This window comes from Procambarus clarkii, chromosome 71 (assembly GCF_040958095.1).
Source record: "Procambarus clarkii isolate CNS0578487 chromosome 71, FALCON_Pclarkii_2.0, whole genome shotgun sequence".
In the NCBI taxonomy this organism is placed as follows: Eukaryota; Metazoa; Arthropoda; class Malacostraca; order Decapoda; family Cambaridae; genus Procambarus; species Procambarus clarkii.
In genome coordinates, this window is record NC_091220.1 from 14,730,251 (window position 1) to 14,755,098 (window position 24,848).

At 39.2% G+C, this 24,848-nt stretch overlaps 1 protein-coding gene across 3 annotated transcripts in view; it reads left to right on the forward strand.

Moving 5' to 3' along the window:
- LOC123745556 (transient-receptor-potential-like protein) overlaps positions 1-24,848 on the forward strand; it is a 129,076-nt gene that overhangs the window by 76,782 nt on the left and 27,446 nt on the right. For 2 of the 3 annotated variants that reach the window (XM_069312053.1, XM_069312055.1), the window contains exons 9-14: positions 66-204; positions 1,623-1,783; positions 2,083-2,243; positions 4,626-4,779; positions 10,791-10,823; positions 17,346-17,541. In XM_069312053.1, coding sequence (XP_069168154.1) covers positions 66-204; positions 1,623-1,783; positions 2,083-2,243; positions 4,626-4,779; positions 10,791-10,823; positions 17,346-17,541 — 844 coding nt within the window. The remainder of the gene's footprint in view (positions 1-65; positions 205-1,622; positions 1,784-2,082; positions 2,244-4,625; positions 4,780-10,790; positions 10,824-17,345; positions 17,542-24,848) is intronic. The other variant, XM_069312054.1, reaches the window with a different exon arrangement.

Consider the following 24,848-nt stretch of genomic DNA (forward strand, 5'->3'; position numbering starts at 1 on the left):
TGATTTGTGCTATGCCACATTTTACATAAACAAATCCATATTTTCTCCCTTACTACCCGGTACAGTGCTTCCTTCGGGCTCTTCCTAGTGCTGTTGGTGCTGGCCTCCACCAGAACAGAGGGCAGCGAGAGACACCGCAGGAATCTCCGTGGACCTGCACCAACCTTTGTCGAGTGGCTCATTTTTTTCTGGGTTACTGGCATGGTGAGTTTAGTGTAGGCCATAGTGAGGCATTTTAGCAACATGGTAAAAGACCTTGGGTTCAAGGTAGGGGGGTCTTGGGTCTATTGTACGTGTGAATCTGAAAGAGAAAGGGATCTTATGACATTATTTGTAGTTCATAGGTGCAGTATATTGAAAATTCTGGACAAGAAGTGAGGTCCTGGAACATTAAGAATGGTTCTGAAACTAGCTGTGTCATGAGTGCTTACAAAGGTTTATTTATGAGAATAGGGTTTATTATGATTAGTTGTTCCATGGTAGGGAGAGGGATCTTCTCTGGTTTGTTTCAAAGGTGAATAATTTTGGCATGATGAGCTACAACAAAGGCATGCTGAGAAACTTAAGAGGCATCATCACTGTCGTCATGGTAACCATGTTGTACTGGTAACCCGGTACAAAGGCTAGTGACTACAGTTGGAAGAGCTGTATGGTTAGTCATACTGTAGGCTATGTAAAATAGTAACAGGCATCCACAAAATTGACAAATAAGAGATTTTGAAAACTGTAATTTCAAGAACAAGAGGACAAAAGTTCAAACTCGGAAAACAAAGCTGCCAAAAACACATTTAAGAAGTTTACTTTTGCAAACAGAGTGGTAGACGGTTGGAAGAAGTTACTGTAACTGAGGAGATGGTGGAGGTCTAAACCTTCAGTAGTTTTAAAGGATCATTATAAAGAGTGCTGGGAAGATGGGGACACCATGAGTAGCACTCATCCTGTAACTATGCTTAGGTAATTACACACACACAAGGTATTTAAATCTAGTACTGTTGTCACACTGGTTTCATACTTAAAATTAACTTCTATACCCCTACTATGAAATTAGTTTCATCTGTATTAATTGCCAATCATATTGTCTTGTATGCAAACAAAACTGTACATGTGTGTGTGTTGAAACAGTGTTGAATTATATCTTGTATGCAATCTGTTATACTGTTCCTCTGCTTTCCTGACATGCATTACTCTTACATTCTCTGCACAAAGAGCTCGCATTCATGTGGTGAATCAATGGGAAATTCAGTAGGAGCCATGAGGAGAGTGTAGGGCCATGTCGTAGTGTGGAGCATGCCCAGTGCATAGCTTCGAATCATCCTTGTGGCTCCTACTGTTTTTCTCGCCTCTTCTCTCTCTCATTGGCACAGTGATAATGCATTAACCATTATCGGACACATGTTGTTAGCCATATCTAATTTCCCCTCACTATACTGTATTGCAATATTACCTCACTATACTGTATTGCAATATTACCTCACATAATGTCTTAATTATAATATTACATCATATAACTATTATTTACTACAATGTATTATTTCTCATCAGGTGTTTAGCTTGCCATTCTACAGCAACTTTACACCTTCCCTTTTGTGTGAGATGATTGCCACATATGGTGGATGTTACAGGTGTGGGCAGAGTGCAAACAGCTATGGGAAGAGGGGCTGACTGCTTACATCCGCCAGTGGTGGAACTGGCTCGACTTCATAATGCTCTCCCTCTACCTGTGTACCTTCAGTCTGCGGGCCGTTGCCTTCGTTCAGATTACCACCAACAAGTATGGTCCCAGGTGAGAGATGCATCACCCCTTCTGTGAGTGAGGTTCCAGGTGAGGAATGCATCATCCCTTATCCATATATAGTTAAACGAAAGGACAACCCCATACTTTCCACTCTGCCAAGCAAACCCAATTCTTACCTGCTGTCTTAAACACTACAATTTTGTTCTCATCATTATCTTATCCTCTCCTATTATTACCATATCTTAAACTACTTCTGTTTGTATCACTCTTCTTAAAACTATGTATTTAGTCTCATGTATACTCAAGACATCACAGAGGACATCACTGTCTGTATTCTTGCCCCACAGAGAGGTTCCACGTGCCCAGTGGCCAGCCAATGATCCAACGCTCATTGCCGAAGGAGTGTTTGCTGTGGCCAATGTCTTCTCCTTTGCCAGAATCATCTACTTGTTTCAGACTAACCCTCATCTTGGCCCCCTTCAAATTTCCCTTGGCTGCATGATCATAGGTATGTAGCTCTAGACCTTAATAAGACAGTTAGAAACTTGTAAGTAATTGAAATACAACCAGCCAATGAACATCAAGATTCAGATTCAAAAACTATATTAATAAATATTTTTTTACAAATTATACTAATTCTGTGCCTATAACTGAATCCATTCCACTTTGAACAAAAAGAATCAAAGAATTTCAACTTTGCTTTTCAAATTATTGTTGTCTAGCAAGCATTGTAGAGTACACCACTTTTTACCGATTATGCACTTAAGAACCGGATAACTTAAAATTCTGTATTTTGGTAATCATCGTCTGCATAACATTGTGCAGACATGCCAGTAAAAGTATGAAAGTGGTCAGTTTGAAAGAGTGATGTCCAAAAATGTATGCTGTTGGCTGTGCCAGTACAGTACTGCAGGGCTGAACTTTAAATTGTAATCTGATTTCTTATTTTAATATTTTATACCACAAATTTTCAAGTTAATAATAATTTGTCTGGGACAGGAAGCCTGTGGATGTATATTCAGGTTTGTATTAAGGCCTCTTCAAGGTACATTCCTACTGATCATTCCTAGGATGCAACCCCACAACAATTGCCTAACTCCCAGGTATCTATTTACTGCTAGGTTAACAAACTCATTAGGTAAAAGGGAACAAGCCTAACCATTTCTGTCCTGCCCAGGAATTCACTCTGGATCTCCAATTGTGAGTCAAGAAAAGTCAGAAATTTTCAAGCAGTAAGGCTACTTCTTAACGTCACCACTTCCCCATTGCCTTAATAACCAAGATCTAAATAGCAAAGACCACATTATTACGTCAGAATTATTGCATAATGTGTTGCAATACTATCGTCAGCTCTAAATTGAGTAGAGTAATGGCCATCGTGGTTCACAGCTGAAGGTTCCCAGGTTCGATTCCCGAACCAGAATGGAGACGTTTGAGCACATTTGGGGATGTCTTTTCACCTGATATGTCTTATTCACCTAGCAGCAAATGGTTACCCGAAAGTTAGGCAACTGTTGTGGATTGCATCCTGGGAAAGGTTGCTAGTTGGCCAAGGGAGACCTTGATAAACCTAACAGGCTTTGTATCATTGACAAAGGAAAACCATATTCAGGTTTATGTACAATTTGTCATATTTTCCTTTTATAGAATGAATACACTTAGTATTATAGTTTGTGTTATTACTGCAGCTAGATTCCTAGTGGGTTTTGTCAACAAAGGCATATATGCCACTGTGAAAAAAAAATAAGATGTCACTGGCTTTCTTGCTTATTTGTGCACCCAATAGTACACAAACTAAAGACTAGCTGCCCTTGCACTTCTGATGACAAAATATTGTAATAGGAATTTTGATGCCAATTACCTCACTGAAATTTTGTAAACCTTCTAAAGAATGTCTATAATTTTGCAACATATCAAAAATATAAACAATGCAAGTAAAACATTTAAAATAGAATAGAATCTTTATTCATAAAAATGTTAGGTGGCATGGTAGTGAATCAGTATTTGCAAATTAATTTTTTATAAGGCCATTAGTATACTCAGCATCTTGTGCAAACTTAAAACTAAATTAAGAGTCATGTAATATTTGAAAAATTGTATTGCTATTTTATGAACATATGAAATGCAGGATATTTGTTGCAGAAAATTTTGGTTTATTATTTTTATTATAAATATAATTATATTTATTATAAGTACTAATTATACAGTAGTTTATAATTAGTATAGTATACACGTTACAAATAATTAGAATATGAATGACTGGTTTACATGTTAACATTTTAATGTTACACATAATACTGAAAGATAATTTTAATGTTACACAATACTAGAAGATAATTTAACTTTTCACATAGTACAGAAGATAATTTTAAAGTTATACATAGTACAGGAGGATAATTTTAAGGTTACACATAGTACCGGAAGATAATTTTAAGGTTTCACATAGTACCGGAAGATAATTTTAAGGTTACACATAGTACTGGAAGATAATTTTAAGGTTTCACATAGTACTGGAAGATAATTTTAAGGTTTCACATAGTACAAGAAGATAGTTACACATAGTACGAGAAGATAATTTCAAGGTTACACATATTACAAGAAGATAATCTTAAGGTTACGCATAGTACCGGAAGATAATTTTAAGGTTACACATAGTACCGGAAGATAATTTAAGGTTACACACAGTACGAGAAGATAATTTTAAGGTTACACATAGGTAATATGGAAGAAATAGGATCCATCGCAGAAACATATGGTGTCTATCACTGAAATAAGATCGAGGGTGATCCAATCTATATTAAAGTGGACAATTCGGCTATAAATCTCTAATGATAAGAAAATAATAATATTGCAAAAAGGGGTCTCATCAGCACTGATTTCCTGATTACAGATATTGCCAAGTTTTTGTTCATCTTCTTCCTGGTGCTGACGAGCTTCGCATGTGGCCTTAACCAGCTCTATTGGTACTATGATCCTCCTAGTACCTCTTGCAGCACTGTTGGTGGGGACACTACGTGCCACTCTGGCTCAGACGCCTTCAACACGTGAGTTGCCTTTGCTGGTTGACGTCTTCCTAGAAATGACAGTTGTTGTTTTTGCATAGATACATGCTTTTAGGCGTGCTTCAGAATGTTATTACTTGTATAGGTGTGTTTGTAGTGGTGGTAGTGTGAAGTATGGAGCTGCTTGTGTAATGGTGGTAGTGTGAAGTATGGAGTCGCTTGTGTAGTGGTGGTAGTGTGAAGTATGGAGTCGCTTGTGTAGTGGTGGTAGTGTGAAGTATGGAGCTGCTTGTGTAGTGGTGGTAGTGTGAAGTATGGAGCTGCTTGTGTAGTGGTGGTAGTGTGAAGTATGGAGCCGCTTGTGTAGTGGTGGTAGTGTGAAGTATGGAGCTGCTTGTGTAGTGGTGGTAGTGTGAAGTATGGAGCTGCTTGTGTAGTGGTGGTAGTGTGAAGTATGGAGCTGCTTGTGTAGTGGTGGTAGTGTGCAGTATGGAGCTGCTTGTGTAGTGGTGGTAGTGTGAAGTATGGAGCTGCTTGTGTAGTGGTGGTAGTGTGAAGTATGGAGCTGCTTGTGTAGTGGTGGTAGTGTGAAGTATGGAGTCGCTTGTGTAGTGGTGGTAGTGTGCAGTATGGAGCTGCTTGTGTAGTGGTGGTAGTGTGAAGTATGGAGCTGCTTGTGTAGTGGTGGTAGTGTGAAGTATGGAGCCGCTTGTGTAGTGGTGGTAGTGTGAAGTATGGAGCCGCTTGTGTAGTGGTGGTAGTGTGAAGTATGGAGCTGCTTGTGTAGTGGTGGTAGTGTGAAGTATGGAGCTGCTTGTGTAGTGGTGGTAGTGTGAAGTATGGAGTCGCTTGTGTAGTGGTGGTAGTGTGAAGTATGGAGCTGCTTGTGTAGTGGTGGTAGTGTGAAGTATGGAGCAGCTTGTGTAGTGGTGGTAGTGTGAAGTATGGAGCAGCTTGTGTAGTGGTGGTAGTGTGAAGTATGGAGCCGCTTGTGTAGTGGTGGTAGTGTGAAGTATGGAGTCGCTTGTGTAGTGGTGGTAGTGTGAAGTATGGAGCTGCTTGTGTAGTGGTGGTAGTGTGAAGTATGGAGCTGCTTGTGTAGTGGTGGTAGTGTGCAGTATGGAGCTGCTTGTGTAGTGGTGGTAGTGTGAAGTATGGAGCCACTTGAGTAGTTGTGGTAGAGTAGTGTGAAGTATGGAGCTGCTTGTGTAGTGGTGGTAGTGTGCAGTATGGAGCCACTTTTTTTTTTTTTTTTTTTTGAGATATATACAAGAGTTGTTACATTCTTGTACTTGAGTAGTTGTGGTAGAGTAGTGTGAAGTATGGAGCAGCTTGTGTAGTGGTGGTAGTGTGAAGTATGGAGCTGCTTGTGTAGTGGTGGTAGTGTGCAGTATGAAGCAGCTTGTGTAGAAGTTATGGAGTAGTTCATAAGACGTTTTACGTAGGTGATGATGTGTGAATCATTAGAGTTTGGAAGTATGTTGGATATGTATAATTGTGAAACATTTACAGGAATATAAGTACAGTACAGTATGCTGTTTTTCTAATTGTTTTTCAAGGGAATAAGCTTCAGCTCCTGGACCTTACAGTGCAATAATTGAGCCATCCTCCTGCTTTGATGGTACTTATAGTAATGATGAGGACCATAGTACATGTACCAATGTACAACAAAACTAAAAAGTAGAAATCGGCACTATTGAATTGGACAAACTGAAAAACTATTTTCTACCTATGTTGCAAATACTGTACAAGCTAAACTAACCTACCCTTCCTAGGCCTAATACACAATTTCTGAGGCCTAATATAATACATATGTATGCTATACTAGGCCTAGGAATATTTAAGTTTGTTTTTTAGCTTAATTTTTCTGACTCTTATAAAATGAATAGTACAAAGTTCTACCATCTAATTGCTTAGAATGGCAATCTTTGTACTGTACTATGGTACACATAGTAACAAAAGCTACTATCTAAACAAAAGAGTGGGTTGAATCAACTGGTGAGATGCCTTCCTTACCCCAAGGATTTTGTCATACTGTATTTACATTTTAATCTGTTGAATTAACATCCAGTACTTCCTCCTCATCTTGATTGAAGTGTGAGACTCGAAGCCTGATTGGCTTACAGCTCTCGCCTAAACAATGTGGGAGAAGACAACAAAAGCTGAAAATACAGGGGATATAACTTGCAAGGTTCATCAATGGCATGGAATGTGGGGAGCGCAAGAGCAGGGCTGGACGTCATTATAAACAGCCCTGCTAACGCTGTTTATACTGTATACACAGTATTCCTCCAACAAAATTCAATAGTTATTCAACATGAATTGTGCATAGGTAAACTAATATGTGAAGTGGCAAACTTAAAACATCTTACGGCGAGCATGCGTGTCCTCTTCTCCCATATCACCGTGTCAGCAACCCTCACATCTCAGTGTAGAAAGACACGTGATCCAGCCACCTCCCTTAGTTTTTGCATGCAAATGTATCTATTTTTCTCTTGCATAAGCAGTGACAATATTGCTGATAGCCACATTTTGACAACATTTTATTGCATTTGGGAGGTCATTCAACAGTTTAGAACTCATAATTTGCATGCATTTCTGCTTTGGTTGATTCCGATGCTTGGAACATCAAGTAGAATTGACCAAACCGCACTAGAAATGGAAGAGACAACGACGTTTCGGTCCGTCCTGGACCATTATCAAGTTGATTATTAGACATTAGCAAGACAATCAACTTGATAATGGTCCAGGACGGACCGAAACGTCGTCGTCTCTTCCATTTCTAGTGTGAGGTTTTGGTCAACATTTTTCAGCCACGTTATTATGACTCTTCATCTGCATCAAATAGAGTAATAATGAATAAATGATAACCACTTGCTGCAGTTTTTGAGAGAAAATGAGAGAAATCTGATACAAAATTAGAATTGCTTGTCATATTAATGAGCCAACCTGTCCTCTAGAATAGTACATCACATTTTAATGTATAAGTCCACCTATGCCAAAAACTACCGTAATTTGCTAAAAATCATAGCAGCTCGCAAAATTGACATGATGTCCCGTTTACTATTCGTGGGTCCTCGGTTAAGTTAGGTTCAGGCAATTTAGTACATCAGTTTAGTGACGTTGGGAATGCTTGAGAGGACGGGCTGAATGAGCAGTGTTCAAAAGGCACAAAAGGATAGTCATATTGATAGCCATATTATTGATGTTGGGGGATGTTAATATTAAATCTAAATGATTTGGAGGCTTATGATACAACACGAACTGGATGCATGTATGGATTAGCACATTAACCGGCCACATGAGTAAAACATGAAGTTTTACAATGCCGTATTTGTAAATACAGCACTGCTGTATTTGCTGTAAATACAGCATTGCTCCTCAAAGCTGTATTTCTTTTTCATCAAGACAGAAAAAAATAAAATCCGGTTTTGAGTACCTGCCTATGTTAGAAAGTGATCATGTTCTCTTCAAAATTACTTATGTGATTCAGTATTACATAATGGTGAGTGGAACAAGGGCAGGAATCAAGAAATGTGAATTTCTTGATTCTTCAGACATTTCAGAAATTTGAATTTCTTGATTCAAAAGAAAAAGAAAGACATGATGAAGATTGAGTGAGTTCCTTATTAGTTTTGATTGGGATACTTTGCTTTCCAGTAAAGATGTACATGAGTTGCATGCAAAATTCTGTCAAAAATATGTAACAAACAAAAATTGATATGGGACTGGAAAGCAGGAAAATTACAACAGAAGTTGTGAGAGAGCTTGGGATTTGAATAGGAAAAAATGGACCAATTGTAGGAATAGATCTAACTTGTACATATCTCAGAATTTCACACATGCTCAAAACCACTACATGAAAATATAAAAGGAACAAGATTTTTAGGAAGAAATAACCGACAAATGTAAGAAAGGACCCAGTGTATTCTGGGTTTAATTTTGCATGTGAAATCAAAGTTCAAAGACTGAGGGCCATTATCTCAGTAACCTTGAAGATGACAGGAAACTAGCATCTTGTCAAAGGTCCCTACCTTAATTTCCAAGTATTTTTCCAGCTGAATTTTAAACTGGTGTCTTGTCTGGGCATTTATGCCATCAGCGGGTAGGTAATTCTATGGGTATTACTCCTGTAGGGTTTTTTCTTATTATTATTTTCTACCACAGACGTGGCCACACAGTTACAATGCTAATCAACATATATACATTTTCTTCTGTCTTCCATGGACAGGGTTAGAGATGTGTTAAACATATAGTTCAAGGGTTTATTGAACAATCAACCACAGAAGGTGATTCGGTGCTTTTAAAATGCTAAGCTAACCTAGATACGTAGGTGCAAAAATAGTTGTTTTTTATTATCCTGCATTGGGGCTTATTGAGCTTGAAGCTGACAATAGTGACAGGAGGAATATGAGACATAGAATGCAGAGCTTAAGCCATACCACTAGGAAATGCAATTAAAATTAAGTGGGGTGGATTATCTATAAAAACACAATTTTTCAAACCAGAGGGGTCAAACATCTTTTCATTCAGGGGGGGGCATGGCTGCTGAGTGGACAGCACTCGGGATTTGTAGTCCTAAGGTTCAGGGTTTGATTCCCAGCAGAGGTGGAAACAAATGAGCAGTTTCTTTCATCCTGATGCCTCTGTTCACCTAGCAGTAAATAGGTACCTGGGAGTTAGACCGTTGCTATGGGCTGCTTCTTGGGGATGTGTAACAAAAAGGAGGCCTGGTCGAGGACCGGGCCGCGAGGACGCTAAGCCTCGAAATCATCTCAAGATAAACAGACAATTTAGCTTTAAGACTGAAAGATCTTGTGTGTGCCAAATTGGCATCAGTTTCTACAATAATGACAAAAATATTTCATGACAGAGATGGCTGGGTAGATTGCATCTTTCTGAACTTCAGAAAGGTATTGATAGTGTCCCACACAAGATACATGTATCGTTTTAACAGCTAGAGTATATTTTAGGAGTGATAGAGAGACCAATAGTGTGAATAAAAACTTTCTAGCAAATAGCAAGATGAAAGCAGTAACGTGATTAAGAGAACAGTAATTGGACTGAGGAGATACCACTAGCTGGCATCCACAAGGCTCAGACCCATCACCCATAATGTTCATTGTATATGTCAATGGTCTACTTTCAGGATAACAGAGATATATATACGGAATACAAATGTTTGTATAAGATGCTAAGATCCTGCTGTTTGTATAAGATCTGCTAAGATCTTGTACAAACAGATCTAATGTTTGTATAAGATCTGCTAAGATCTGTTTGTATAAGAGGCTAAGATCAAGTCCTTTACGTATGTCACACCTTTCAGTGATTTACCATAACTCCGTTGTTCTACTTGATTCTCAGCAGTTCCAGTTTCACCAGTTCATCTGCAGGTGCTCATGGGATCTAATTTGATCTAATAAACTAGTTTTATCCACTGATTCACTATACTCCACAGATGCAGCATGATCTCTTGGTTCACTAGGATCCACATACAGTATGCAGTTTTACTCATTACTCATCTTCTACCCACAGATCCAGTGTTGTCATCATAACCTTTGATGTATATCTGTTCGTTATTTCAAAACAATAATTCATTTTGGTCCATCTGCTCACAATTATCATTCCACATGATGCTACTGATCATTTAAAACAATAATGATACGTTGGTGTTTATTGACATTTGATGAACAGTTTTATAATTTTGACTCGCCTTGATTGCTTATAATTCAGGCCAGTTACCATCGAGATTCACCAACACATTTTCACGAATTAAGTCATTCTGACTGTCTATTGAATGTCTATGGTTCTTCCTCAACTGTGGATTGTTGATAAGCTTTCTCCTATGAGCCATATTAATTCATTTCTATTAATTGGTTTGCTTTGAATTTGGGATTCACTTTAGAGTACAGTAATTCATTTTGAAGCACATTTGTATCTTGAATTCACTGTACAGTAATTCATTTTGAACGAGATTTGCATCTTGAGCTACTGATCCACTATGATTTATTGAATCAATTTAATTTATTAATGCTTGTATTTCTCGTGCGCAGTGATGGTGGCGAGTACAAAGGCGGCTTCAAGACGTGAGTGACACTTGTTGGTGCCATCCTTCCAAATCACCTTTATCTGTTGCCCCTAAAGGTTGCACTCGCTGATCAGGCCACCCTTGAGTGTTTCCCTTCGAGGATAGACTCAATGGGTATCCTTAGAGGAAATCTTAATATTCCCCCTTTTAAAGGTTGTACCTTACTGATCATCATTAATGATAATTACATTCAGTCCCCCTTATTAAGGTAACAAATCACTGGCCATTCTTAGAGGTAACATTTACACGTTTCCTCTTAAAGTTTAGACTTGTTCATATCTCGAAGTCATCTTTCACCATTTCCCTAAAATAAAGCTGCATGTAATGGCCACCTTTAAAGGTGAAACATGTCTTCATGGTAGTTAGTGTGGAATTGTCTCCTCTAAGTCATTCTCAAGCAGTCTCTCCTGATGGACATTTTGAAGAGGGTTATTCTAACAGCTCAACTTGATTACCCTGTAAAAGAGTGCAGTACTATAAAGTTCCACTTGATCACCTTGGAAAAAAAAGATCCTTAAAACCATTCTTCAAGGATTCATAAAAGCTCATTTTAAAGCATAATTCTTAAGTCACCTTTAGTGGCCTTAAATATCTTCTACTGTACTTTCAAAGGAAATGTTTAAAACTGATATTTACACTGCCTTTAAAAGTCATTTTAACTTTAGTCCATAAGAATAATGAATAAAAGCTGCCTGTAAAAGCCCACGAGAAATATCATCCATACCAAATTTCCGTTAAAGACTTACCTCAACCGTTGCAATAAGTTGATGCTATATACACACAAGTCAGCCTGGAGACCTGCTTCTACCCCTCCCTATAGTTCCTACAAACAGGCTTCCTGCTTCAGTAGTTATGTGCTATGCTTGCCATTAATACACAAAAGGACAACAAGATGAACTTTAGCCAGTTTTTTCTCTCAACTAACTGTAACCAGTCAGTTTTAAATATAACCTTCAATTTGGATTTAATTCCAATATTCGCTAAATATGACCTGAATTTACCTTTGAGCCACCATCTCAAATGACCTAAACCAAGGAAATAATATCAGCTAGAGGCAAAATTCAGCCAGTCATAATTCTGCAGGTAATTTTACTAATTATTTATATTTACCCACATTAAGTGAACACTGTAAAGTAACAATTCTACATTTATATTTACGATATTTATTTTCTGGTGGGGCCAAATGCTGGCTCCCTGTTCTTACTTACACTGAGAGAGCACCCCCTCCCCTCCCCCCACACGCACACACTCGCTGCATATTTTTGGATTGCCAAAAATCCTTTGACACAGTGCCACATAAAAGACTAGTGCACAAACTAGAGGTGCAGGCAGGAGTGAAAGGAAAGGTACTCCACTGAAAAAGGGAGTACCTACGCAACAGAAGACAGCGAGTCACTGTGAGGGGTGAGACGTCACCAGTGGAGTCCCTCAGGAATCAGTTCTTGGACCTCTACTGTTTCTGATACAGTATATGTAAAGGATCTCCCAGAGGAAATAGACTCGGTTCTCTCCATGTTTGCTGATGATGCAAAAATTATGAGGAGGATTAAGACAAAGGAACATGATATGAGGCTACAAGATGACCTAAACTAACTGAAGGAATGGTCCAACAAGTCGGTGTTAGAGTTTGACCCAAGCAAATGTAATGTAATGAAGATAGGTGTAGGGAGCAGGAGGCTAGATACAAGTTATCATTTGAGAGATGAAATTCAAGAATCAGAGAGAGAGAGAGAAAGCCCTGGGGTGTTGATATCATGCGACACCTGTCTCCTGAAGCCCATATGAAGAAGATAACATCAGCGGAATATGCCAGGTTGGCCTATATAAGAACAGCCTTTAGAAACTTGTGCAAGGAATCATTCAGAACTTTGTATACCATATATGTCAGACCAATCCTGGAGTATGCAGCTCCAGCATGGAGTCCATATCTTGTTAAGCATAAGACTAAACTGGAGAAGGTTCAAAGGTTTGCCACCAGACTAATACCCAAACTGAGGGGTATGAGCTACAAGGAGAGACTACAGGAATTTTACCTCACATTGCTGGTAAATGCCATTTTCTGGGTGAGCCCTGGAGGCTCCCTGGCAACCCTCCTTTCCTCCGGTCAGCTGTATTTCACATTGTTTGATGCCTAGCTTCCGAACTGGAGTGCAGGGTAGGTGGCACGGGGAAAGGAGGGGAGGGGAGGGGAGGGCGGAAAACTCCAGAAGGGGTTTTCCAGGGCCATTGCTCAATGAAACCACTTTGAGGGGGCCAGGTTCTGGCTCGTGGTCCCCGGTAGGTTGAACTACATAGACTAATGCCCCGGTCTAATATATCACACATTAGTCCCATAGCTCTAGGGAGCCTCTGGGGCTCACCCAGAAAATGGCATTTCATTACATTCAGTGATGTTTTTTTTGTGATCTAACAGTCTACTTTTGTATATTTGACCAAACTGTTGCTATAAGTACAGTAGTATCAATATTGGAGGATGGGCTGAAATTTAGTTGGGCAATTCACTTATACAATTCTGTGATTAAGAGCTTGTTTTGATTATAGATTTTAAGGAAAACCTTTCTTGGAATATTCTTTAAAAAAAAAAAAAGTCAAGAGGATATGCTATACTATGAAAGAGGACCATTTTAAAACGTGATAGTTATTTACATTTCTAATAATGCAAACTTCAGTTTAGGCCAAAATTGATCTATAAATGGAACCTGACTAGTTACTTGAGCCATTGCAACTGACATTATTTCCTTCACCGGTGTCCTATCCACACAAGCTTCACTGTTGGGTTAGGCCTACAGTACGCTACTAAAAGTTTCTATATTTAAACACCGTAGTACACCTGCCATATTCTCTCCTCCCATCCTGCCATAAATCCAGTATTTATATATTAAGCACAATATTAGTTTAGTCATATTGAAATTTATTTCTTACAAAGACTCCATGCAGCACAGCTTGAACATTGACAGGTATGTTCAATTAGGGTTCATCCCACACCAGAACAGGTTAATGACATTGAGATTTTGGCTCCAAGTTTTTATACTGTATATATCTTAGAAATAGTTATAACCTGTACAAACTTTAGCCTATTTCTTCAAAGTTCCTGTATGGTATCAAATATAGGATCAGATGCAAATATTCTCAACTTCCTGAGTAGATTTTAGCTCTCAAAGTAGCATGATTCTAGATATAGAAAGAAAACAAAAAATTGATTCAACAGCATTTCTGGATGTCAAAATTAATTAATATGTAGAACCAAACATTTACATTATACAGTAATGCTATCATTGTGTGTGCTCTTTCAGCATAGACTTTTCGGCATATATTCATCCAGCTTACCATAAATATATTCATATATGAAGCACATTATAAACTATTATTTCTTACACTCACTCCACAACAATGAAAGGAGGGAATAATAAGAAACTAGGATGGCAAAGACCAGAGATAAGAAGCATGAAGTAACTGAGTGGGTCAAAAGAAGTACGATACAGTGGTCTAGATATCTTGTATGTATGTGTGTGTGTGTGTGTGTGTGTGTGTGTGATGGCAGGCCTGGACAAAAGTAATTCAGAGGGGCTGGATTGACGGGGAAGTGACCTTGTGGCGCCACATTTTTCCTCATGGTAAGGAAGAAGAAGTGAAGGATTGCATACAGCATATTTGTGATGGTTCCAAAATAAAGACTATATCAGTAATGTGATGCTTAAAGGTTTTTCTGATTTAAGTCACTCTGAGGGCATGAGAGGTCCTGTCAGTGGTATCACATCTGACATATAGATAGATAGATGATTCCAGCGTGATGAGGTATGATGAGCTTGTGAAATAGATCTATAGCATGCTAGGATGAATGGTTATTTTCTAAAAATGCTCATCATGTTACAAGGAGAAATAATACCAGAACTCCTATACAGAAAGCAAGTGTTATGTATTTAGTACAGTATTACATGATAAACACATTATACTGGCTAAGATTTTACTAATATAGTTTGACCAATTATAACTTTTCAACTTACGCATGTCAGTCTCTATTCATAACTTTTAAGTAATCTCTATATTGTGTACAGTTGTGTATAGTGTGCAGGAAATAATTATTTGAGTTATATTGTATAGTACACTGAGATTATAATAATCCATATTTTTGTAATACCCCATATATGTGCACTAATGTTTATAGGCTAAGGTGACAGCTCTAGGTTTGTGTAGCAGTGTTTACGCAAGACGTGCCCCTGAAACTTTGCATTTCCTTTGTATTATAATGTTACCTGGGAGTTCTTCTATTCCCTGAGCCTGGCCTGAGGCCAGGCTTGACTTGTGATAACAGTATTTCAGAAATTGTATTTTTTTCACTTTTGCTTTCCCTTCATATATTTGATAATGTACTCATGAAACTTGAATGGCAGGTGGAATGTAACAAAGATGCAGAACACCATTGCCAGAAAATATGCAATACTGTAATAATTCAAAGATAATTTCCGATAATTTTTCTGCTTCCCCAAATGTTGTAATGCAATTCTAGTTCTTTGCAGTGTCAACCATCACACCTGCTAGTAACACAGGCAAGTGAATTACAAAAACATGGACCCTTGCTCTATTATTTATCATTTAATTGATCTGTGCAAAGCCGTACTTTCTAATTACACTCGATATTTTTTGTTTATATTGGGAGTGTTATATTTTTCTTGCAGGTCTTCTCACAACCCATCTTCTTGATTATAAGGAGAAGATGGCAGGCTTTAAGCTGTTACTACACTGTTTCTCAGTTATAATATCTTACTTTCACAGCTTTCGCCTTATAACATCTGTGATTTAATCATTATGCACCTCTGAGTAAGATTTTGTTTTAATATAGAAGACTACTGCTATTGATCATGTTAAGATGTGTACCACCTCAAAACACTAAACTTTGATGAAGTGTAGCTGGGTAAAAAGTAATTTCTAAACTCAAGTATGAAATGTAAGCACAAAACATACAACCACTACTACAGTAATCTTACTCTTTAACTGGTTAGTTTTTAATGTTTATTTTATAACAACATAGTGTAATTGTTCTTGAATTACAAGCAATACTACTTCCTCGTCCTAAAACAGCTTCACCCAAATTTTCCAGCATTACTCCTTGGATATTTATTACATCACTACCCATTGTCCAGGCTCCATGGTGATAATGTGCAAGGTTTAATTTTAAAACCTTTTACAGCCATAATAACTGAACCCTTTTGTATACTTCAGAATTTATTCTCGTGTGCACCTCACACACACACACACTCACACACACAAAGTTTAAAAGTTTCAAAGAGTTATATGACAAAGAGTGCTGGGAAGACGGGACACAACAAGCGTAGCTCCCATCCTGTAACTACACCTAGGTAATTACACACACTCACACACACATACACATGTAATTACACTTAGGTAATTACATACACATACATACATACATACACCTATACATACATATGGCCGTGTCTCACTGACCCTGACACCTCCTCCACCGCACTCTAGGATCGACAAGTCTTACACCGCCCTCCTCTGGTCCCTCTTCGGTGTTATCCCCCTGAAGCAACTGTCAAATCGCAAGGACCAACTCTTCACGGACATCGTCGGCCACTCACTGCTTGGAGCGTACCTCATCATGGCCATCACAGTGATGGTCAACATGCTCATTGCCATGATGAGTCGTTCTTTCCAGATCGTGGAGGTAAACAAGGTGGCTGGAGCTCCTGTGCCGCTACTGCAGCCTTGACCCACTGAATTGGATGTAACTTTTAAGGTTTTGTTATGATGATCATCATCACTTGTGGAGTGGCATGTGTTTCATCCTTGTTGCTGATGCCACTGGGATGGTTAGTTGTTTGTAAGCTGTTGCAGAGTTGATTTTTGTTTTGTTTCAAATAAAATAAATAATATCCGATACTAAAAAAATCTTGGGAACTTGCCCCTTTCTCACAATGGTTCCTATTATGTGATGTTTATTACTGTTGCATTGCTATCAACTGCCTATGCAGACAAGCTTATGACAATTGGTTATCTACCCGAGCTGTTATTTTGAATGATGTGATGCTCGCGTCATACAAAGGGATGACACTGTAGTAGTTTTATTTAATCTCTGCTTCATTTATTGTTTTGTGATATTGATGCTGAAGACTTACTTTCCAAATTGTTTGTATTTATTTTGAAGTGCTCTGAATATATTTATGTAAGCATCTAGTTTTTTAAGCTAATTAAATAACAATTTTGCTATGAATGTTTTTATATTCACACTAAACTGGATCTTCTATATTTCTTTTTTTTTTCTGATCCACTTGTATTGCACAGTCTTCCCTTCTCCTGTATCAATAAATGACTTGATTCTCACCTATACCTTTATATTAATAATTGACCTCCTTTTACAGCTGTGGCTCTTCTTCCAGTACTGTATCTTGTATTCCAGTTTCCCTTCGGAATGTCTCTCAAGTCCTGTTTATTTTCTGTGATGGCATGTGGAAAAAACTTTTTTTTTTGTTCTATGATTACCCTCTGTGTTTTCTAGGTTGGACGTGACATTTGCAACGCTGTTTTGGTCCCTGTTTGGTATCAGTTCTCCCAAGAGTACGGACCTTGAGGAGGAGCATGGGTTCATAGAGACTGTGGGGCAGGGCCTCTTCATGGCCTACCACGTCATGTCCATCATTGTTCTTATTAATATGCTCATAGCTATGATGTCCAACAGTTTCCAACAGATAGAGGTACTAGTTAATTCTCGTAGGTATTTTTTTTTTTTTGTGCTGCATTTGCAACTTTTGCTTGTCTACGCACAACACATGATTCCTTGCTGCAGTCTGTTCAGGGCTTCGTGTTTAGCCACTTCATAGCGTATTTGCAGCACAAAGTAATTAGTTATTGTGTATAAACCTCTTGTAGTGAACAGTGCGATAAACTTTTATCATCTACAATTCCATGCATAGCATTTTCCTTAATGATTTCATATAGTATTTTGTATAGGCACATCCCTTCAGTTTTTACTATCGATAAGCAATTAATTACACTTTCTTCATACACTCGAAATACATCATAATAAATTATGGCCTGCATGTTGCTCTTAACAACTAAATTCTTGCCACTTGACCTGTAGATGGTGCAGCTACAATACAAACATTGATGAAATTTGATAGTGATTGGGATAAGATTATCCTTTCTTGCTATTCGCTTAGATTTTAATCAAAACAACAGGTCAGGTCAGAGCTAGGTGTAACACTATGGCCTATTTACCTATTGCTGTACAAATGATTGAAATGTTGTAAGGATTTTATTCGTTATAACGAGATAGACTGAAATCTTTATTAATGTTTGTGTAGTCGATTAATATTTGTGTAGTCGTCTACATGAAGAATCATTCCCGTATCCTGAACTTGCTTACGGTGTACCTTACTGCATTTAAAAGAAATAGGGAAACCTTACAAAATGTTGAAAATGGATATATAAAAACAATAAGAAGCAGCTATTGAAAGATTTTAGTTTCTTATAAAAGTAATAGAGTACACTAAGGTATGGATATGGCTGAATAAATTTTTATACATGCATACACTAAATTATTAGTAAATTGTTTAAGGTGAACCAGAATTTGAATGATGCAGCAGCTATTAAATTATCTTTGGCGAAAGTTTTAAATAGTTGAGAAAATTATAGCAAGGCAGAGATTATCATTATAGTACAAGTATTGGGATATCATCAAGAAAGTAGGAAACGTAGATAAAAATATGCATGTAGAAATACAGTAGAGGAATTAAATGAATGTTAAATCAAAATGCAGAGGTTACCAAGCAGAAACGATTCACTTGAACTATAAACACATTAGATATTAGGTATTAGGCCGAACATATGGTAGATGAAATGTTCCTTCTTGAGTCGGTCCCCCTCAATCAGTTCCTTAAGCAAGTGCCACTTACCCAGCGTGTCTTGCTGCCTTGAACCAGGATCACAATGGCCTTAACTTCTCAAAAATCAGCAGGATCTTTGCAAACGTCTTCACTAACCACAAAAGAAGACGGATACTAGAGAATTCTCTGGTCCAGAATAATCTTCACAAGGTGTTTTCCTCTGCATTCAACAAAACTTAATCAAAGCAATACTTGAAGTTAAGGAAATATGTAAAGCTCTGCTTTACAATTACCAAACCAATTACCAAATTACCAGATAAACCAATTACCGATTACCAAATCGGTACCAGAAAAACAATTACCAAAGTACCAGATAAATGATACAAACATTTATTGATACAAACTGTATCAATGGTGATATATCTATCACCATTCTTACCACCAGATTGAAGCGCAGAACATGTAAACGGCCCCAACTGGTGATCATGCCTTCCTTTTCATACTCAAGGCATTCCCCAAAATTTGTAAAGAGTAAGTTTGGGAAGGCCCACGAGTGACTGATGAACTGACTCATTAAGGAGCATTTCATTTATACAGGTCTTAATGCCATGTTGGTCACTCCCTTAAGCATGAATTAATAGGGGTAGCTGAAAAGAAACTAAATAATGATACAGAAAAATGGAGCACTTACCATGATCATAAATGGGTCCTGAAGCAAACACAGATATGGAAAAGAACCACTTTCCTGGAGAGAAGACACTCGAGGGTCTGACTTCCTATTAGAAGGTAGATTAGTGCGAGGAGAAGTGACTCACTACACAACAACTTGAAAGATGGAGATGGTAGAGAAGTACAGTAGTGCCAAATGTGGATGTGGCCCCATGCTCCAAAACCCAGGCCTGGGGGTTTGGACATTTCTTTTGCAGATCATGGATCAAAGGATTAACGCCTAGCTGGTACAGTTAGGTTCGTTCTCGATTCATAATCAGGCATCCCGGTCAGGACAGAAATGGTTTGGCACGTTTCCTTTCACCAAATACCTCTGTTCGCCTAGTAGTAAATAGGTACCTGGGAGTTAGTCAACAATTGTGAGGTTGCATCTTCGGGAAGGCCAGTAGATTGACCTTGGGGGGGACCTTGATGTAATTCTAACATATAGATATACACAGGCTACCTGTCCCAACAAAACAAATTATTATTATAAATCTACAGAAGAAGTTGACTGAGATGGGCCTTAGTACTTGGGTACATAGTCTGAAAGTTAAGGAACAGGATATCAGAAGGGGAGTGATGAGAACTCCCTGAGAATACTCATCATTCTTTATGATGAGGACCCCTGAGAGTAGTGGCACAGAGAGAAAGGCCACATATAACAGCATATGATGAACAGATAATTGAAGAAATCAACAATTCACCAGCATTAGACCGTGTCAGCATAAAAATACATATATACATAATTTTGCTTTTGTTTTTGCCAATAAAGAAAAATCTGGAAGCTGATGAACCAAGTGTCAGCATAAAAACCACATGGGTTGATGCAGCATTATATAAACCTGTGGACATTGTAACCACCATTGGGTTCACTGATCTCTGAACCTTATACATAATCTTTTATCAGTCAAGATTTTTGATGATGCTATCACCGTTAAGCGCAGTTACTTATTCATTTCATCATTATCAAATGATGTTGTGGGCATGAGCTGCATGGTATTGCTGAGGCTGTATGCCAGGCTCTCATGCCCAGAAGAGGTCCAGAGGTCCTGAATCCACAACGTGCAGGCGATGAGTCACAATAACGTGGCTGAAGTATGTTGACCAGACCAAACACTAGAAGGTGAAGGGACGACGACGTTTCGGTCCGCCCTGGACCATTCTCAAGTCGATTGTGACAATCAACTTGAGAATGGTCCATCCACAACATCCTCTGTTGTGGATTCATCTCCAGCTCTTCCCACATCAGTCACGATTTTTATTTTTTTCCCCCAAATGGAGGAGAAAATTTCTGTTTGCCTGAGGAAGCTGATGTGAGCCTATTGTACCTGTGGAAGTTTTAAATCTTAAACAGTAAAAACATCCCTGACCATGTTGCATAATTTATGGATACAGTAATTAGCAAGAACATCCCTGACCGTGTCGTGCAGTTGAAGGGTCAAGAAAGCTTAATTTACATCCACTAAATTGATGAAGAATATACATGATTGAATATCCAGTATACAAATGGATATTGGAGGTATTAATAAAGGGGGATATTAATGAGGTGTTAAATGTATCAACATAAATTACAACACAAAACAACGAACATAAACTAGAGAAGTTGAGATTTAGGAAAGGCCTAGGGTAAATAATGGTTTGGAATAGAGTGGGTGATTTATGGAACATATCAATGGATAACATGAAAGACTTGGGATCATTTGATTCTTTCAAGCATAGGTTAAACATATCTATAAAATAGAATGTCTGTCAGTGTCTGTCTAAAGTAGGAAACCAAATACTTGTGGGTAGTCTCACCCAGCTTTCCAACATGAAATATGGAGGTATGGGAGTGCCATAGGCAAGTTGGGGTTTGGCCCAAGTGTCGTTTTTTAATAAAATTCTACATCTGTAGTGACCCCGTGGCTTTCATGAAATCTGAAATGAAATTAGGGATATCTTTTCAGTAGATAGTTTTTATACTTACTCCTGTTGTTTATCTGTGCATTTTTATAGTTTACTAAAAAACAATGAATGTTAATTCCATCAGGGTTACAGCATTACATAATGAGATGGAGGGAGAGAGGAGAGGGAGGGGGGCAAATGGAAGGAAAGAGGGAAGAAAGTTGGAGAGGGGAAGATTGAAGGAGAGAAGAGGAAAAAGTGGAGAGGGCAGACGGGAGACATGGGGGAGGTGAGAGTGAGACCCAGGGGAGGTGGGAGAGATGGGGGGGAGGGGTGAATGAGACCCCATGGGAGGTGGGAAAGATGGGGGAAGGTGGGAGGGAGACCCAGGCACCACTGGGTATCCCATCTTGTAGTATATATGAATAGTTTAGGTGGATGTAAATGGGTGCTATGGACCAATAGGCCTTTTGAAGCTCCATTTTTACTTACGATGTCCAAACCACACATCAGAAAATTAAGATGACAACTTTTTGGTCTGTCCTGGACCATTGTCAAGTTGTGTAATCCTTACACCACTTGGTAATGGTCTAGGACGAACCAAAATGTTGTCGTTTCTTCATTTTCTGATGTGTGGTTTGGATATCATATCTTCAGCCATGTTATTGTGACTCATCGTCTGTATTTATACTTATGTTCCTTTGGCATGTCCTCTTAATTTTTGTGTTCAGGGTTTTGTGGGAGGCACCTCTTGTACCAATTTTAGGTTCTGTCATTTAATCTTTTTCTGGACCCCAAATACTCCCCAGACTAACGTGCATGGTTGTCCATCATCTTTGGGAGATTTGTATTCTTTCCTATCTCAGCAACTGGCAACATTTGGCCCATAGTGATCCCTTTTGTGTGGTTGCTAGGGATCTAATCCTTTCCCAGTTGGCCTGCTCTAGAGTTTTGCTCAACTATGAGATCTTAGGATCTTAGATGCCTTCCTAGGATCTGGCTGGGCCTGGTCTAAGACCAAGTCTAAGGCCAGCCTTCATTTATCTTCCTTGGTTGGACCCGATATGCCTGTGCCTCCTCAATATGGCTGGTTGTAGAGTGGTCTCATTTACTTTTTGGGTGGCCTTGCCTTTACCTGCATTGCGTTCCCACTCGGCTGCAGCCAGTTCCGTGTGGAGCATGCCCCATTTGCCCGAGGTAGATTCTGTGTCATCTGTTTTGACTTTTGATTGTGTCAGTTTTGTGGCACCCTCTTCTTCTGTTACAGGTTGTCAGTCCTCTGTTGTGGATTCATCTCCAGCTCTTCCCACATCAGTCAGTGCCTATGATGTCTTAGTCTGCAGCATTCAGCCTTTATGGTATGAAAGTTTGGTTCCCATATTTGGACAGGAATCCTGTAAATGCTTATCGTGGGGTCCCTAGGTCAACTAGTGACCTTTCCCGAAATGCAACCCACAACAGTTGTCTAACTTCCAAAATGTACCCAAATATCTCTGTCCTCCTATGGCAATTAATCCCAGGGATGCTATTGTGAAGTGGTTGTGCTGTCCACTCAGTGTTACTTCATTCTGCCCATCTCCCACAAGGCTATACTGTACTCTTAGTTATCTTTCGGATAGTGCCTCTTCGGGGAGAAGGGCTTGTTTTCCCTCCCTGTGGAGCTGGTTGCTAAAGGTATTCTTGCTTTTTGTTTCTCTTTCTTGGGTCTTAGTGTTGTTCCTTTTTGACGCCTGTGAACTATTCTCATTCTCTCCTTTCCATCCATATCGGTGAAATGGATGATGGACAAGGCCTTCTTCCTCCGGTTTTGTACACTTTTCAGCCATACACGGAGGCCTGTTTACCTCTGCATGGTCCCAGCAGCTTCCATTCTATGGGATTCTGTTTTAGGTCATGCAGTGTTCAAAGAGGGTGCTTTTCATCTGGCCTGGGGGTGATGGATTTATCTTTCCTGTGACCAGTTTCTCCATAGTTCCCTTCCTTTTCCTTCCAAGCTCTGTCTCCTCCTGAGGTTCAGCAAAGTGCCTAATGTCAATGGTTTGAAGCACTCCATCAGCTCTCAAGTGTGGGGTTTCTTTGTCCTTTCCTAACTCTTCAGTCAGTCGGATGGTGGACTTGTTGGTCCTGCGTTGGTGTCTTTGTTCTGATGCTGTGTGGTAGCTCAGCTGTCTCTCCTCCTGTTCATCTCCTCAGCATTTATCCTTTGTGTCAGTTTTTATCCGTATGTTAACTTCTCTCTCTCTCTTGGTTCTTCTTGACTCATCAATTGCAGTCTATCTCGAGGTTATCTTGAGATGATTTCAGGGCTTAGCATCCCCGCGGCCCGGTCCTCAACCAGGTCTCCTTTTTGTTACTCCCAGTAAGAAGCCCATTGCAGCTGTCTAACTTCCAGGTACCTATTTACTGCTAGGTAACAGGGGCATCAGGGTGAAAGAAAATCTGCCCATTTGTTTCTGCCTCCACCGGGGATCGAACCCGGAACCTCAGGACTCTGGATCCGAAGCGCTGTCCACTCAGCTGTCAGGCACCTAGTCTACAGTATTGCCTAGTCTTGATCGGCTTATTGCACCAAAGCTTTCTGGTGGGTTTCCCTAGTTTAATGGTTCATCTCTGATCACCTGCTTCCCTCTCCTCATGGTGAGTCAGATTCTGATTCTGGCTCCTGGTAGGTGACAGATGAGTTTCAGACGTCTAGTGTGTTGGACTAAACTAGGTAGTACAGTACTAAAATAAGCACAGGTAGCCATTGGGGGCCAACCAGAAATAAAACATTTCATTATATTCAATGCTTCATTTTTTCCAAAACATTCTTTACAGATACAAGTGGTGTGCTTGTGTGTAAGATGTCTGGGAATGTATCCTTGTATAAAATTTATAATGGACAGCACATGCATCTAAATTTTGTTTAAATATTTATTTATACTTATGCCATAGTGTTAGTGAACCATCTGTACTTGACATTAAATCAATAAATTTAGAGCTAGCTAATGTCTTATAATGAAGGGAACCCCCCCAGTTTAAATGAAAAATCAGTTGTGTATTCACAAAACAGAGTAAATGCCATATTCAACCTCTTCACATCATCTATCACTATGAAGGAGGCTCCATGGAGGGTAATTCCTTAATGTCCATGACTCAGTAACAAGAGGTGTTGATCCTTTTGTATTGTGAGTTATCTTGCAGCTCACAATCCTGTCCTGCAGCCTACAGTCTCGTAAATCATTGTTCGTCCTGCTTGCTGTAGTGAATTGCTTTGTGCCTCACTTTCATGCACTGTCTTCCTTTCCTATGCCTCCACTTCTTCTAAGTCCTCCTGCTCCAGCTCTTTCTTCTAAGTCCTCCTGCTCCAGCTCTTTCTTCTAAGTCCTCCTGCTCCAGCTCTTTCTTCTAAGTCCTCCTGCTCCAGCTCTTTCTTCTAAGTCCTCCTGCTCCAGCTCTTTCTTCTAAGTCCTCCTGCTCCAGCTCTTTCTTCTAAGTCCTCCTGCTCCAGCTCTTTCTTCTAAGTCCTCCTGCTCCAGCTCTTTCTTCTAAGTCCTCCTGCTCCAGCTCTTTCTTCTAAGTCCTCCTGCTCCAGCTCTTTC